This window comes from Chroicocephalus ridibundus, chromosome Z (genome assembly GCF_963924245.1).
Source record: "Chroicocephalus ridibundus chromosome Z, bChrRid1.1, whole genome shotgun sequence".
NCBI lineage: Eukaryota > Metazoa > Chordata > Aves > Charadriiformes > Laridae > Chroicocephalus > Chroicocephalus ridibundus.
Window position 1 is genome coordinate 76,570,912 of NC_086316.1, and position 17,890 is coordinate 76,588,801.

The following is a 17,890-nucleotide window of genomic DNA, read 5'->3' on the forward strand; positions in this document are numbered from 1 at the left end:
AACACGTTGTGCTAATGACTAAGCAATTTACTATGTGAATTCTTGTAACCAACCTGATCTGTGAATGAACTGCATGGACAGCGCGTGGACAGAGACTGTAAGCCAATCCTATAGCTGCCGCTAGCGCGTGCTTTTATTGCTTGTCTATATATACTCTGTGAAAACTGGAATAAAGGGAGAACAATCATACTCATATTGAGACTCCATCGTTACTGTCCGTCTCCCACTCCAACACCCAGGACTCTGCATAGTCATGAGTTGGAGAGACTTACTTAAGTTTTTCCACCTAAATTGCACGACCATCACAAATGGAGGCCAAATTAACCACTGTGGAGCTACAGAGCCGACCGAGAGCTGTTCACCTGCATCCCAGGGTTTTGCATGCTTTGCTGGCCAGAACACCTGCGGGATGTCTGCTCCTGCCTGCTCATGTCATGATCCAGCTCCTCATTCTTCCAGTCATACTACTGCCACCTCTTCCCTCTGCCCCACACTAGGACCTGCACTCACATCCTCCCCTTCTTGCCTGTCTGTCTGCCAGGACAGACAGCTGAGGGGTTCCACAGGGCCAAGAGAGGATTGCTGGGCTGGAGTTGTAATGGCACACACATCACTGCTGTGTCTGCCAGCTGTGGGTGAGCATCTCTCAGTACCTTGTTCCACCTTCTAAAGATTTTCACCAGTTCCGCAGGGACCTGGCTGCCTCAGCTTCAAATTTTGATAGCCTGTGACATCCAACTGTCCTCCTGTGGTGGACAATGCAGGTAGGCAGGAGATCTTGCCAGGTGCTGGGCCCTGGTGTTCATCAGTGCACCCCAACATCATCTCCTCTCCTGAGGTATGACTATACTAGACGTTTCCCAAAAGCACTCAGCCAGAGGGACACATGAAGAAGAAAGGCTGTAGGGGAGCAAATCCATGATGTCTACAGACACCTCTCACTTGGATGTCATGGCTCCCAGGGAGATGGGTGTCCTCATCCCACTTCAAGATGGAAAGGAGCTGCATGTCTTCCAAGGAAATGCAGGGGCCAGGTCCAGGACGAGGGCTGGGTCTCACAGGCCCCAGCCACAGCTTTGCACCATGTCTTCATGACGAGCTGTCGCCGTGCCCTTCAAATGCACCCTGTGGCTCAGGGGCTGAGCTCACAAGCTTTCCTCCTCCACACCCCTGTGGCAGAGCCAGCGCTCAGGAATAGCTGCACTCCTGAGAGCTGCTCGGGGCTCTCTGGCAAAAAAGCAGCTCACCCTCAGATGACCTGGAGGATAAGCAACCACGCTGCCTCCATCAGCAGGCAGCCGTAATCCGTTGTGGCAGGGGGGTGAGCGCTGAATAGCCTCTGCAGGAGAGGCTGCAGGCTGGCAGACCCGCTCTCACACCCAGCCATTGCTAGCAGAATGAGAGTCTCCCAAAAAGTCTCCGTCTCTTGCTCTGCTGAGAGCACACTTTAAAAACATCCCATTCCCCTGGGAGTCCCTCTGCCTTTGTACTGGGGTTGTTATTCAGGCAAAGAACTGGTGATTTCTCAGGATCCCCCAGTTTTATGGAGGGGATTTAAGTCATGCGTATAGAAATGAATTCACAGAGGACAGCTAAAGAAAGAAGCAGGGAGGAAAGGCGAGCCAAGCAGCCCGCGAGGCTGGGCAGTGCCTCTTTTGCCATAACATTATGCTGTGCCCACTCCGCTGATGCCACGGCTTTCTGCCAAGGCGCTGGAGAAAGCAAAGGCTCTGGCTCAAAGAGCAGCTGTGTGAGTGGAACAGGCTTATTCAGGCAATCGCAAATCTAACCAAAATGCAAGGCCTTTGAAGACATGAAGCGGGGCTCCTTCTCATGCATTAGGCATTTCTTAGAACAGGCAGCGAGGGGCTCATCGGGCTGCAGAGGAGCAAAGCCCAGCCTGCTGGGGTTTGGGGAGCTCTAGGATGGCAGGCAACACAGTACAGACACAATCTGTTCACAAAGGAGAGGACCCAAAGCCTGAAGACAAAACAGTTCTTGTGGCAACATAACTGTGACATTATGTGGCATATGTGGCAACATAAGCGTGGAGAAATATGAGGGAAGGAGTAAAATAAGGCCACACTAAAAAACATTTCACTTGGCCAAACTCAGATTTCAGTTACTCTTGAATACCCAGAGGACAGCAAATTTAATGGATACACACCAGATTTATGTCTAGAGCAGGGCATTTAGCTCAGTGACTTGACTGTTATTGACCAGAAAAACAAATACCCCTAGCATTTTTCTCCAGACACCTCGTACTGCAAAATGGAGCAGTCCTGCATCACTTTGAAACATGGACAAACCTTTCTATTACACAGATCTTCAAAGAGGAAACTAGACACTCAAAGTCAGTCCTCCTGGCTTTGTCAGTGTCCCTCTGACAGCACGCAGCACCTTACAGGATGAGACTTGCACTTCAGAAATAATTTATAAGTACTATTGAATTTTCTTAAAATGGGACCTTTTCTTGCTCCAGTTGCCAATGTTTCCATTTAACGTACTAAACACACTTCATCCTGACCACTGAGAATTCACTTCAGCTTAAAATAACTTGCAAATACGCTTATGTTGTCTCTTCACCAACTGCCAAACAGAGCGGTCACAGAAAGCGACATTACACAACAAAAATAAGGTTAAAGATGCATGGTCAGGAACAGTGAAAAAAAAAACCCAGCTCTTTAACCTTGGGGTTCAGCAATACCACAGCTATATGGAGTTCTTTTCTTCCTTCACACAGTCTGATGCAACCCGAAAGTTATTTCTCCAGAAACACAGAAAACTGATTTAGCGAGAGAAGATTCAAGTCCATTAGATCTACTGCTGACTTGTTTGAGTTAGCTCTCCAAACAGTGCTAGTGTCTAAGGTTGCAACGTCTCTGTCCGGGATCCAGAACTCGTACTTGTGGTGTGACACTCTTGGACATCTGGATTTGTGCTGTAGAGCACAGTGGATATGTCCCGGTTCTCCAGACAAATATCCAAAGGTTTCAGTTCTGCCCAAGAAGGACTGGTTTCCAAGAAGACCTGCTTTCCCAAGAAACAGCTTTCCAGGACTAAACAGTCCCCTCATTTTATCTGAGGCTACACTAGATTGGGAGATCACAGACTCAGAGAATGGTAGGGTTGGAAGGGCCCTCTGGAGATCATCTAGTCCAACCCCCTGCCAGAGCAGGATCACCCAGAGCAGGTTGCACAGGAACGTGTCCAGGCGGGTTTGGAATGTTTCCAGAGACGGAGATGCCACCACCTCTCTGGGCAGCCTGTGCCAGGGCTCTGCCACCCTCAGAGTAAAGAAGTTCCTCCTCATGTTGAGATGGAACTCCCTGTGTTCAAGTTTGTGCCCGTTACCTCCTGTCCTGTCCCCGGGCACCACTGAAAAGAGCCTGGCCCCATCCTCCTGACACCCACCCTTTAAGTATTTATAAGTGTTGATAAGATCAGTCGTCTTTTTTCCAGACTGAAAAGACCCAAGTCCCTCAGCCTTTCTTCATAAGAGAGGTTTTCCAATCCCCTAATCATCTTTGTAGCCCTTTGCTGTACCCCCTCCAGCAGTTCCCTGTCCTTCTTGAACCCGGGAGCCCAGAACTGGACACAGATATCCCCATGTGGGACAGTGGAGGAAGGAGGGATCCTGTAGGCTTGTGAAGGTCTTGGGTTTCCCAGCACAGTGGCAGGGCAGGATAGCGTGGCAGGGAAGGAGCAGGCAGAAGGGGCAGGGGAGCCTGCTTTTGTCAGTGCATATCAGTATTCCCTTCGGTAGATGTTGATTTACAATTATGACTCACAGATCTGCATAGCAAAACGGCCGCAGGTCACAAGCAACGCTGCTCACACCCTGGCAAGCTGCAGTCAAGCAGTATGGCCTCTTGCTGGCCTCAGTGTGTGCTAGGGCCAACGTGTGCCGACAGCGGGGACCGTCACAGCAACTGCCTCCAGCCCTTCCTGCTCCAAGACAGGCTCAGAGCAACCAGTCCCTACAGATATGTCTCTAACCTGCCCTTCTTGAAGGCCTCCAGCACTGTGTTTCCTTTCTGTACGAAGGAGTCAACGCTGGTGCATACATCCTTACCTGGCCTACACAAGCAACACAGAAAGCTGCGAAAGGGCAGAAATAGGGTTTCACAAGTCCCTGGACACACCCCACAGTGCTCAGCTCTTCCCCTAACAGTATAGAGAGCAGCTGTCTGCAACTAGACTAAATAACAGGGGAAGGACTGAAAGGAAATCAAAAAGCATTTGCAAATCTCAGAGGAAGCAAAGCCATCAAGCTGCAGGTCAGTTTTTATGAGACCCAAGCTTATTTGTGTGTGCCTCCTTATCAGGGGGCCAAGCTGCATCTGGAGGAGGCAGTCCTGGTGTAGGCAACGCACAACAGTGCTCACCGCCAAATTCCTCCAGCACTGCTTGTGCTCTGTGCTTTTGGGTCACTGCGTAATTAGCCAGCCCTGAAGAGACACAAGGAAATTGGCCACTGCTTGAACAGCACAGAAGTGACTGCAGGAATCTCAACGAGAGAAGAGCATTTGCATGAAAACAGAGAGACTAGGAATTATATCACTAGAAGAGCAAGACTAGAGCTGTTTAGAGAGGAGAGGCGAGTGCTTTTCTCAGGCAGAATGATATCACGTGGAAGATGTTGAAATAGAAAGTCTGGGGACAAAAGGTACTTCCCTCAGTGCTAAACCACTCACCAGCCCAGGACTGATGTGAACTTGGAGAATGTATCTAATCTATAGCTTCCATCTGTAAATACGATTCCACATGCAGATAGACTGTACCTCCTGGGACAGAAGGAGGGAGTTCAGATTCATCTTCCCGTGTTGGTCGGTTCATTCCTCACAGCTACTGAAATGCCTTCCACAGTTACAGGAAAACACTAAGAACAGAAACAATCTCCTGATCCTTAAATCCTTCGAGTTTCTCCCCACCTTACTAGGTCACAACAATGCAAGGCTACAAAGCAGTGATGTTCAGGATCAAGCATCCCATTGTCTGTCCACACTGCTCTAGCTTAGTACCAGCTCTGGACCGAACTGCATCCCACTGAGGCTGGGTACAGGGACAAAAACAGGGTCCCTTATTGAGAAAGCACTATGTGCAGTGGGTGCTGCTGGGGAGTATGAGAAGGAAGCAACCTCAAGCCCCAGAGACAGCAAAGGTGGCAAGGCTGGGGAGGGGAATAGGCTGAAGCAGAGATTTCAGCCACTATCCTACAGTCTCCCTAAAACTTTGCACACTTCCACCAGTCTTCCTCAAATCCCCTTCCCTCCTTCACCTCCTGAAAACCCCAGCATCCTCCCACTGTCCATCACAGTCCCCCAAATCCTAACTGATCCCTTCCAGACCCTGCTATCAGCTGTGGTCAAAGAGCTAAAGTGTTTCAGCCAGCAAAAATCAATGCCCCTTCCCTGGCTGAGCATCCTTGGGCTGTATTTGGCCAAGGGCAAAATCATCAGGGCTGCAAAGAGGCACAGGGAGTACGGAGGGGACACTGGCTGATGTGGTAGAGAGAGCGGAGCAGTTGCCCAGCATCTGCACATGAATAGGAAGGCTCAGAGCCACCCCATGCTCGCCGGCTTCTACCCACACCACAGGCTGCTCACAGGCACCCAGTGTTAGACTCAAAGGTGTGTGCCTGCAGCTCCTGACCCACGCACAGCCCTGCCACAGTGTCCCGGCATGGGCGAGCAGCCATGAGCCCCTTCCCACTCCACTCATGCTCTGCCTGGGATATACTGCCTGGGAAGTAACGCAATTGTTCCCGCGGGACAGAAAAAGAGGTGACTTGCATGTGAAGAAACTAGTAGCAGGAACAGAGACTGAGATAATCATCCTAGATAATCCAAGATAAATACCCAAGACAAGCATCAGGCCAAGAAGCTGGCTGCCTCCTTGTCTGTCAGTCTGGGTACTGGCCAAGAAATTTGCCTTAGCCTCAGCAAATGCTGTATTGTAATCTTTCTTTGACCTGCTTTCTTTTCTTCTCCCACTCCACTGTGGTCTCCCAACATTTCTAAAAACCCTTCACACTTTTTTTGACTATCTCCTGCTTACTTTTGGCACTGACAGGGGTTGCACTAGGCTATTTTAGCAGTTTTTTTAAAACAAACCAAAGCCCATGAGCAGCTACATCCTTCTGACTGTGATGACAAAATGCTTTAATTTCTTCCAACCCTCAAATGAAACCCGGACGGCTTACTAATTAAACAGCTCTGCCCCAAACTGATTCCTCTTGCAGCAATGCTTCCCTTGGGTGAACTCAGCCACCAAGGTTGTTACTAATTAGGAATGGTACTTTATTAGTTAAACAATTCCTGCCTGACAAACACTGCAATATTTAAGGAGCGCTTGGAGTCCAAAAGCGGTTTGGATGACAGCAGGGAGCCACTTGTTCCTACTGCTGCATCTTAAAATATTGCAAGTATTTCTGCCCCACCTCTGAGCTCTGAGCAGAAGGACCCAATCTAGTTTCACCAGGTCTCCTTGCACAGGACAATATCGTTGGCATGAGCTTTCTGCCCAAGCAGGGCTGGGTGCTCAAGGCTGTTCGGTGTGGACGACACAGGACTGCTGGTGGTAGTTTGATTGCAAGCCCACCTTCAGCAAGCTTTGCTCTCTGCCTTATCTTTGCTCTTCCCACAAGGTTTTGGTTCAGCCATCTTTGTGCCCCCAGCCTCCATGCTTCCCAGACTCTTGGAGCTGGTGCTTAGTAGTTGGGTAGTGTGTTCCCAGAGGACTTCCTAGGACTCCCAGAGTACTCACACAATCTGGAGACAACAGCAATAGGCATAGAAAACCTACGAGAATCACACCTCTTGGAAATAAATACAGCTCACTGCCTCGGGGCAAGGGGATGTCTCTGTCCCACCCCAGAAACTTCAGACTCTGGGGCTAGGGAAGGATCCAGGACCCAAATCACCAGGGCAAAGACACAGGGACCTCTGTACCCTCTGTCCACATAGATGTGCCCTTGACACAAGTGCCTGATAGGTGGCAGAGCCCCTGTCCCCAGCTTCCTCTCAACAACAAATGCACCTTTTCCGATGTGCCACTAAATGATTTAGGAGGGGAGTGATGGGAGTTTTAGGCATTTTTTTAAGCTTTTACTGGGTGCCTTGATGAAAGTCACTTCTGACAATGCCACCTGAGTGCTTTTGAAAAGTTGTCCCCTTGGCATATTTTCTCTGCCAAGTGTTCATAAATGAGGCTGCGCTAACACCACTGACAGCAAAACTTGGGAGTATTAAATAACACTTCTTAAAGATCCCAAAGTGTTTTACAAACATGAATTAATTAAGCTGCAGATCAACCCGGCGAGTTATTTAAAGAGCTCTTGAACCTCCTCTCTTTGCTCAAGGACATTCCTCTCTTCAGAGAGGAATGAACCAAGGCCTGACAAGAACCCAGAAGTCCTTACCGTCTCTATTTCCATTTATTCACCACACTGGCTTTAACTAACAGGCAAACCAGACTAAATTCAGAACGGCTGAAATCCCACTGGGACAAAGTCAGCTCAGTCTCTCTTGGTGAGCCCTGTCTTGGAAGCCCAGCAACAGCCAAGGAATCTGCAGAACATGGAGCAGACAGCACCACGTCTATTTTTAGGGGAAGAACGGGGTTTGGAATGACATGTGGCTATCAAGAGCTCTCTCAAAAAAGGGTGATTAGTCTGCTAGTCATACCTGTTAAAAGCAGCTGTCCCAGCTGTGTGGGAAGCTGGTGGAGAGGTTTCACAGGCAAACCCCTGTGACACCAGTGTGAAACAGAGGGGCAGTGGGACTGGGATGAGCCATTTATGCACCCAGAGTTCTTCCAGACCTCAACAAAAGGCACCTTCCCATCTCCAAAGGAGTTGACGGAAACAAGACCAGGCAGCTGAGCACGTAGATTGGTGTGAAGGCCTCAACCTGCAGAAGCACTGGCCATGACTTATCCTCCTGGGTGAGAAGGGTTGTCAGGCTTATCCTCCTGGGTGTCAGGCAGGTTTCTGCACTGGGGTCTGCAGGGATCAAGTGCTGGAGAGAATGCACTGGGTTACCCGGGTGCCAAACAGACAGGTTTCTCTACCTGCAAGGAGACAGCTGGGATGCCAGGACTCCTCTGCACAGTTATGGACCCTCTCCACGTACAAAAATCTATGGCTATCCCACGACTGTTAACTTGGCTCTGGGGACTCCCAGAGAAGAGGGAGAAGTGAAGTCATTTTACAGATGAAAGCTGGCTGCACAGGGTAAAGGTTTAAAGAGCATGCTGACTTGATCTTCAGAGGAGCCAGGATCAATACTCTGGAAGTACATCTGACTCCCCACAGTGAGATGATACTCTTGCAAACACGGCTGGAGGCTTGCTGCTAACTAAGGACAAGAAGGCTGCTGCTGGCACAGGAAAGAGGTGGACAAGATAACACAGTGGATTGCACTGCCTGTTCTGCCGGGGCTTGATTTCAGTCTGTTAAAGCACCCTTTTGCAGCAGCTAAACCTCCTCACCACAGGGTCCCAGACACCGGCATTTGGCACAGCAGATGCCACATCAGCCACAAAAGATGGGCTCAGAGACCCAGCTCACTTGTCCACTTGTGGCACAGTACGGCCGCTGAGCTGGCTGGGACAGATCCACCATTTTGCCATCACCGCTGCATGTCATCTGTTTTAAATTCTCATCTCTTTCAGAGAAGAGCTGGCTGTAGCCAGGGGACATGCACACATCACCAGCCATGCCTGAACACCCCTACTTCTTCTCCGCATGTGCAGAAAACATTTACTTCAGTGTTTAGTTTCGCTTCAAACCTAAACCAGCAAGCAGAAGACAGATAGCTTAATAACACCAGAGCAGGAGAGTCCATTTCCATCCCATTTATATGTTGCCTGGGATATGGTACCTATTGGTTTAAGGTCAGCAATAAGTGATTGAGCCACTCCTGAGCTGACAGTTTGAACTGTTTTGTCAAAAACATGCAATTTGCCTCTGAAGAAAGTTGATAAAGGGGGATGACGATGCTCATACCTGCACGGAGGACTGCTGCTGGCCACCAGGAGTGGAAGGAGACATTCAAATTCTTTCTGACCCACAGCGCAGTATTGCTGGGTGCTGCTCAGCCCACAGCCGGGCTGTGGAGGAGAGGAGTCACGTTTATGTGTGTGTGACCCATCTCCACCACTGAACCCTTATGCAGCCAGGGTACACAGCAGACACAGTGCTTGCCCATGCCCAGGAAGGACTCATAAAGCAACCAGGGAACTTGTCCTCAGCCAAGCTGATGACAGCCCTGAGAGCTCAGATGGTCTTGGGCTGTGGTTTCGATGGAAATAGAAAAGCATATGAGAATTCTCCTCCACAGCTCCCATGCCCAGCCCCAAACAGACTGCCATGCTACTGTGCTTTCTATGCCCTCTCAGCACAGGGAAGATTCACATTTCCTATTTCACATTTCCATTTTCTATGGCTGAAGGAACTTTTTAAAAATCACTCGGAAGACTCTGGAATGACACTAGGGTGATTAGTTCCTGGCCAAAGACCCTGCCTAATACAGTGGGTTAGTAGAGTATATAAAACCTTTGGGGGTATATAAATAAAAGATGATCATCTTGAGAGATTGCTTTCTTGGATCAGTTCTAAAAAGCCTGAAATTGAAAAAGCTCCACTAAACAAGAGACAACCGGATATGAGAATTACATGGGCTCAGAAAGGACACTGCATTTACAGCTATTCAGCTCACAAATGGATGAAGCCCAGAAATAAAGTCTAGTAAAGGATCCATGTGGGAGAAGTCATCATCCTTCACGACTGGCTCTTATGGCTGGGTGGAAAAAGGGGCTTCACCAACTCACAGAGGCACATGCATCTCCTTGCTGTCGCTTGAGACAAGGATCCCAAGCCTCTGCACAAGCTAAAGACAGTGCTTTCTCATTTATAGGAGAGATGATGTGGTGGTCAGGGAATAGGCTTTGATGATCCAGGAGCAGAAGAAGACAGGCAGGATGGGCTCTGTGGGAGGACTTGAGAAGGAGCTGGGACCTCTTTTACTTGGTTTAAAGGAGTTTTGCAGACAAAACCCAAAGCTCAGAAAACTGTGAGCTTTGGGAAAAAAATCACTCTCTGCAGAGCTTCTGGGTTTGTCTGGACCATGGTGAGAAAGTGTCCACAGACAGCAAACCCCCTTCCCACCAGTCCCTGCTCCTGCCCAGGAGTGAATTGAGCATTCTTACTCACACAGGAACACAGACAGAGATCCAGCATCTCTGGCATCCTACCCAAAAGGCTTGAGGTAATCTTAAGCACCTTTCTAGAGAGCAGCTTTACCAACACCATTGCATGGAAGGAGTGGGGACAGTGACAAGGCACGAAGAGACCTGTTGTGGTTTGGTACCTCCATTATGGGAATGCAGGCCATCCTTACCTTGGGCATCTTGCGCAGATTGGGAGAGAGCTTCAAGGAGGTAATGTGGCCTCGTTCATCGCCAATGATGACAATGGGGTAGACAGGGTTAAACTGGACATGCGTTATTTTATTTTTCTTCTTGGCCACAACTAGCTGGGTGCAGAGAGCTTCATACTTATTAATGCTCAGATCAAACACATGAGCCTGGGGAAAAAAAGGCAAAGAACACAAAAGGCATTAATCAGGCAAGAACATCCCTCAGCAGCAGAACGATGGCTGGAGAAATCAGAGAGAAAAGGTCCCATGGAAAGGCAGCCTCAGCACACAATTACCATCTGCAGTCAGAGCCTTTGTCCTCTTTTAAGTAACCAGCATGCAGAAGCCGCCTGCTGCTTTTGAGGGACCGTCCCCCTCCTGCAGGGACTCATGGAATGAGGACCAGTTCCCTGCTGTGGGTGCAAGCTCTTTCCAAGACCCTTGTCAAGCCTCCAGCTCATCCAGACTGGAGAAGTCTCAGAGCCAGCACTGCTAACCCCATAGGTCTTAATCTCTCTTCTCAGTGCTGCAAGTAATGAGACAACCAGGTGTTAAATCAGAGTCTAACACAGATTGATGCACAAAGAGGGGAATGCTGTCAGAAATACTTATTACCCCTTATTGCAGAGCTTTCCAACATTTACAGCTTAATGATAACATTAAAGACTCAAACCAGTAATTAATAGGGAAGCGATGGGAACATGGACAGCATGATTAAGAGTGTACCCTGGGGTAAAGCCAGGGAAGCACAGGCAAATGCACAGCACAGGACAGCTTGGTGCTGGCAGCCCACTCCAGTCCAGCTGCTTCGGATGCTGTGCCTGCACACATGTCCTTCTCCCACAGCATCCAGAGAAGTGCCAGGTAAAGACTGGCCAAACGAGAAAGGTGAGGATGGAGGGAGACCCAACCGAGGCCACAATCAGGCGGGATTCCCACTGTCACAGACCTCAGACCTATGGCACTGATACAGCAGTGACGCAGACCTGCCACAGCACCGACTGCATGACAATGCACGTTTCATCATGACTCCAAAGATAAGAGTGATAGTTACTCGAGAGAACGTGTTAACTTAACATTATCTCCCAATAATTGCAATTAGCTCCTGTCACTGATACTGCCTATAAAGGCTAATAAAACATGATGTGCCTCTCTTCCCCGGCGCTGAAGTGAGCAACCTCCAGCATGCCAGACTCCTACCTTGAATCCACTGTGCAGACTTTCAGCCGTATGTTTCTTTTCCCTTTTCTGTCTTCGTAAAAACTGAGGAAGGGAATATTTCATGCTAACAAGTACAGTGGGAATACGGGGGAAATTAGTACTGAACTACTTGTACATCTCCTGCCAGCTGTGTGTTGTTTACCAGCACTTAGGAGACAGATAAAACATATTATTTCAACATTGTGCCATGCTCACAATTTGAATCGAGGAATTATCTGAAATCGGATCGTGTTCCCCTATAAATGCTTATTCCAAAGAGCATGGAAGGTTTTGTATCAAATCAGTACATGTACTTTCCCATCACAGACCAATGAATTGGTGAATTTTATCTGAGTCCGTGTATAGCAAAGAGCTGGGCAATGTGCAAGCACAGGCACCAGGCAGCCTCGTGAGCTGCTGTGTCTTCGTAGGACTCAACATCTACCGATTTGTGATCTCCTTGGTCTGGGCAGGAGAACCATGCAAGGGTTTTACAGATGCAGAAAACAACAGGAGGAAGACTCCATCCACCGAAGGAAAATAAGACTTTTTCAGATGAGGAAGAGCTTGAAAAGTGGACGGGCTTCTCAGACATATTTTGAAGAAATCCATGACAGTATAATTCAAGAAGGGAATCGAAAGCGTCAGCCACAGGTAAGGATCTGCAGTTTAGACAGTCCTTCCCCGGTCAGCAGAAACATAGGTGGAAAAAAATATTTCATTTTTATCTGCTCAAAATATCAGATGCTAGCATTAAATTCTGAATATAGACCTGACACTTGAGGTCTCACAGTCCAGCCAAGGTAATCTGAATTTCCTACCTCTAGGCATAAATAAAGGTGGCTGTACTGGCTTGTATTTTACACCCGCTGTCTTACTATCTCTGAAAAGAAACAAGCTCCCTTTCAAGCATATCAGTCCCCCATGACCCACTGAAGATTTAATTGCTTGCTTTCACAGAATATATTTTTATTAATTGAAGGGCACGATTCACCTCCCCCCTCCAATGGTGCAAGCTCAATGCTTAATGACCTAAGAACCTGAGAAATGCCCACTCCTTAAGTAGCATCAATTAATCTAGTAAAAAAAGCAACATGGAATTAATGGCCATGTTTCCTTTCAGCAGCCAGGTCTGCACTGCACTTCTATAAGGCTGTCAATGTATCAAACCTGCTCACCCTATCCAGCCCTGGCACGGAGAAAGATGGCATGTCTGAAGGCTCAGTGTCGGAGTGCTGAGCAATGCAAATTACTCTGGGTGAGGCTGTTTTTCAAAAATGTCACTGACAGCCCAGACAAGCACAATGCCTGGGACAAGAACTCGAAACCATCAGCAATGCGGAGAAGGTCAAAAGCAAACAAGTTTATGAATGTTCCTACTATAAAGCTCCTCTTTTATGAGCTTCTAAACAAATGGGCTTGTTTTCCTTTGCCAAGGGAATCATGGAAAAGAACAAACTATTTCAGTTCTTCAGCTGGAAACATCAGCCTCATATCAGCTGTCAGACGCTCCAGATGGAGGGGTGGGACACAGGCATTAGGAAGGACTGCAGAGGCTTCCATTTAGAGGCTTAGAGGCACTCTCAGGAGGAGGGAAACAGGGTCAGACCACACTGTTATTGGTGCTTTTGGAGTAACCCAAAAGGGGCATGGGGCTTCCCACAACACTTGAGGCAGCTTAACAGTGCTGCAAAGCAGCAGAGCCACATATGACCAGCACCATCTGCAGATCTGCCTGGGCCTTGGGTCAAGGCTTTCTGCCCAAAGAATGGGATACTGAAAACCTGCAGCTGTCCCTTGAGGTTCCTAGTCCCATGAGCTGCCCTGCTGGCTCAGGTCCTGGGATTAAGGATTATGGAGTAGGCTCCAGATGCGTCTCCCACCCCGGAGACTCACCGAATAGTGTACTGCTTCTCTCCATCCCACTGCCCCGGTGGCTTCTATCCCGCCAGACAATAGATCACTGCTTACACACAAAGAGGGCCTCTCAGGTTTTGCAAATGAGCCCTCTCTGAGTATATGACCCAGAGAAGTGCAACCACAACCCACAGAAATGCCACCCAACCTCATGTGTGACTCAGGTATCAGACTCATGGGGAGCTGGGATGACCAGAGCCAGAGACACCCCACGGAGCACCCTTCTTCTCAGGCACTCATCCAGCAGTACCCAGATGAGAGGTACCACCCAGACACTGTCAGGCAGCTGGTGCAAATGGGCATTTTTGATGAGGGCTGGCATTTGTATAACTTTCCACATGTGGTGATTAAGCATATTTACATATTCACCGACATACAAGGTGCCACATCATCCTGGGCTCCTATGGCTCGCAGGGCAGGCCTGTTTCCACACACCTGGCCCCCGATGCCTTGCTCTGCACCAGAGCATCACCCAGACTTTTATCTCCAGCAACACAGCAAGGCAGTGGTGCTTGTCAGAATACGACACTTCACAGTTCAACAAATCCATGGGAAACACAGTAACTTGCTCAGGGTCCCTAAAGCAGGAAGTGTAACTCTGATGGGAAGACAGCATATGGCACCACGGCAGTGCGGTGCCCTGTGCTGGGACACCAGCTTGAGTTTTAATGGTACTGAGAACTGTGTAGGAACAAAAAGCACGTCAAAGCAGTATCCTTGTCAGACCCTCGCAGTGACGGTCCCCCCCTGAATAGCCCCCTCTTTCCTGCAGACTCTGCTCACCACTTCTTCTTATGCCACCTAGGCTGATCCCAGTCCTGCCCAGGCCACCACATTTACTCACCTACACTCATGTAGAGGCAGTTTAGAAACTAACTACATAGTGGAGGTTTCGAACCTCTGATTTTCAGCCCTCAAACAGTGTTTCCACTGTGGCGCAGGTCCTCAAAGAGGGAGTTGGAGCCTCCTGACACTAAACTCGCTTTTGTGAGATACCTTCTGCAGATCCTGTAGAAACTAATCAGGGACCTGCTAAGTCTGCAGCCCTGCTGCTTACAGATCACAGCAGACATCTTAATTCTTTCTGGTAATACACATTCAGATAATGGGAAAGGGCATTTCAGTTCTTTTGTTACAGAGTCCTTAGGAACAATACATGTCCACTCCCTTGGAGGGACATAAATCAGACTCCAAGAACAAGAAACCTGGGGAGAGGCACAGAGGGAGAGGTAGAAGAAATCTGAAAATGTCTGAAATAGGAAAGTGCAAGAACTATCCTACGCTTCCCCTACCTTAGCTGCAGATCCCCAGGGAGAACAAAGCATGGGGCAGTAACCAATGACTCCAATGGCTATTTTATTTATGGTCCCTGTAGACCTGCATGGCCACCCCAAGGAAGTGCAGGAGGACAAGTACGACCCTCCAAATGAAGCCCAAGCTGTTGAGCTAAACAGTTCCTTGCAGCATGGGGATTTACGAGCCAGCATCAACAATCATCAAAAGAAACCTAGACTCACAATACCAACATGCTAGATGGTCTGACGGTAGATATGCCAGGCAGATGCTCAAAGCAAACATCTTAATGGCAGGACAGTAACTCTGGTAAGTCAGTAGCCCCTGAAAAGCACTGAATTTAAGTAGATGCCCAGTTATATCTGAGATGAGATCAGGTGAACCTTGCAGTCTCTGTCTGATGCTTTTTATTCAATATGAACATTTTTAAATTACCATCAGGGTAACAACAGAGCCTCCATGCTTGATGCACAGGCAATAATGGATCTAACTCTGCTGTGTTACAGTTGCAGAAATATTTGTCATAAATGAGCTGCTTTGATGCCTGACTCTCAAACAGCCAGAGAAGAAAACCAGCTCAGTTGCATCCAGACCAACAGCTCCTCTGTCTATGAATCATACAAATGTATTCCACCTCCCAAAATCCAGCGGTTCCCCACTGAGGCTCCACATGGCTGCTCTGTAAATGCGGTGCAGCGCACATCCAAGGCTATTACCATAGCTCCAGCATCAAAACACATTCAGACTTTTGAACATCTCATTTCTCCCCACCTGCTCTGCAAACTGCATGTAGAGCCTGACAGCCAGCCCAGCCTCTTGTCTGCTCAGCAGCTCCGAGGTGACTTGGACCACTCTGTCCCTATACTCTGCTGTCACCCCCTGCCCTGCAGCACAGCAGGCTGGCAAGCCCAGGGAGGGAAATGCCAGGGAACCTGGGGGAGACCTGGACCCTCCAAACTGCATCACCCAAAAGCAGCCAAACTCTCTGCCAGCATAACGAACTACTTGACTTTTGTGGCCCATGAAGAAGGGAGCTGAAGAGCTACTTTGACCTACCCTGCCTTTATTGTATGCCTCAAACACACGCTGGGTCTGCAGTGGCTGCAGCTTTTGCTGTCCTTTTCTTCCAGGCTTACAACGATTCATTCCCCAGCAGGGGTCTGGGCAATGCTAGCATACTCAAAAACAACCTGATGACAACCAGAACCAAGGCTGGGGGGAAATATATATGTGTGTAAGAAAAAGGCAGATGTACCTGGTAACTTGGCAACAAAGAATAAAATCAGTGCAAGAGCAAAAGGTGAGGGATAATTTAATATCATGCTGCCCTTTACCAGTTGACATCTCTTTCACTGCTTGGCTTTCACTGTCCTTGTGATGGATTTACCTCATTTTCTTGACTGAATCATGATACCTCATCCATTTGCAAACTCCACAGATGATTTGTTTCAAACTCTCAGGTAACATATTTAACAAGTGGGCAGGCCACCCCCAGCCCCTGTCTAGCACCAAGGCAGCTGCTGGAGCATCCTAAAGGCACTGGGCAGGCATGGGAGACCCAGCTTGCATCAAAGCCAAGCTGCCGTGCAGTGGAGGCCTTACTTGGTGTGATTTCTATACTCCACTGCAGCCAGAACAGCCTCCAATACAGTTAATTTGCTCTAGGAGGACATTTTTTAGTTACAAATAAGGGTTGTAAGACAATTCTTGGTCCCTCTGACACAAAGGGCAGTCAGGAGCTTGGCAGGAGGAAAGAAGACCTGGCACAGAAAACATTTTTGCCTCCCTGCTTCTGTGGTGACAACACAGAAATGCTGGTCCTCGTCTGCCCCGATACCAGCACCAGACAGATCACAGAATTCACAGGCTATCACAGCACTTTCATGACACTGATGAAAGGACAGACCCCAGATCTGTTACAAGTATTTTCAGAGGTAGCTTTGAGCTTGGGAGGATGAGCAGGCATCTGTGAAAGATGCTTTTTGGGCTGAGCTGGGTAAGCTTTGCCAGATGGGAGCTGGCTGCATGTCCCAGGGCACGGGGGAGGGCTAAGAACATCCCCCTGCCCTGCAGCATCCCAGCTCACTGCTCCAGGGTAGTGACACAGCTGTAAAGAGAACGTCTCTGTCCCCTGGCTTAACTGTGGGAGCTGCTTCACTGTGGGGCTGCATCTCTCAGCTTTTCTTCATTCAGCAAGAACTGGGTCGCTCCCAATTTGACATGGTATGAAAACAGCATCAGCCTGAGCTGATTTGACTCAGCTCCCACGAGTCAGTAAGAAATCAAAGCCTCAGCACGTAGAAGAGCTGCCATTCATTCCAACAGGCTAAGGACCATCTGACCTCTTCTGGAAACCCTGTAACGTTGTTTTACAAGAAAGTGCTTGTTTATCCAAGCTAACTTCCTTGTCAGTCACCACTCCTGCTAGCCCGGCTCTGCTCTGAGAGTCTCAGTGATTAGGATAATCTCCTTCATGACTCGGTCCTGCACACTTCTGAATGCTGTTATCTGGTGCGAAAAAGCTGATACATCCTACCCAAGCTGGGTGCACTTCAGTTTTGTCTAATATGATTTCTCTTATGTTGCCTGTGACTCTTTTTTTTTTTTTCTCTTTAACATTAATAGCATGCTTTGATGCTTTGGAATGAATCACAAAGCCTCCTTCTGCTCTTCACTTTTGTACTAAATTTAATGTTACTTTCCAAATCACTTTTGAAAGGTGAAAGTCAAAGAGAGAAACTAATCTGTGCTGAACTTGTGCAATAGCTGGGCTGATGATAGCAGCTGGTACCTCTGTGCTACGCTGCAATCCCTAATGCAACAGCACAGATGAACCTTCCTTAGGGACCAGTGTCCGAAGTCCAGCCTGAGCCTCAGTTGTGCTCATGGGGCGACTCTCCCAGGGTTTGACTCAGCGGCACAGTGTTAGCGAGAGCATGGCAGCGCAGGCAGCCCCTGTCCCCAGCCTCCCTTACAGTCCTGCTGCTTCCCCAATTAGTGCTCATTTCATACTGCACATTTGGTTTGTGCCTTTATTGAATTTTAGTCTACTGATTGCA

The 17,890-nt window shown here is 48.6% G+C and overlaps 1 protein-coding gene across 1 annotated transcript in view; it reads right to left on the reverse strand.

The window, feature by feature from the left end:
* Positions 1–17,890, reverse strand: part of DNAI1 (dynein axonemal intermediate chain 1) — a 161,732-nt gene that overhangs the window by 21,815 nt on the left and 122,027 nt on the right. The window contains exon 20 of the mRNA XM_063320830.1: positions 10,404–10,589. Coding sequence (XP_063176900.1) covers positions 10,404–10,589 — 186 coding nt within the window. The remainder of the gene's footprint in view (positions 1–10,403; positions 10,590–17,890) is intronic.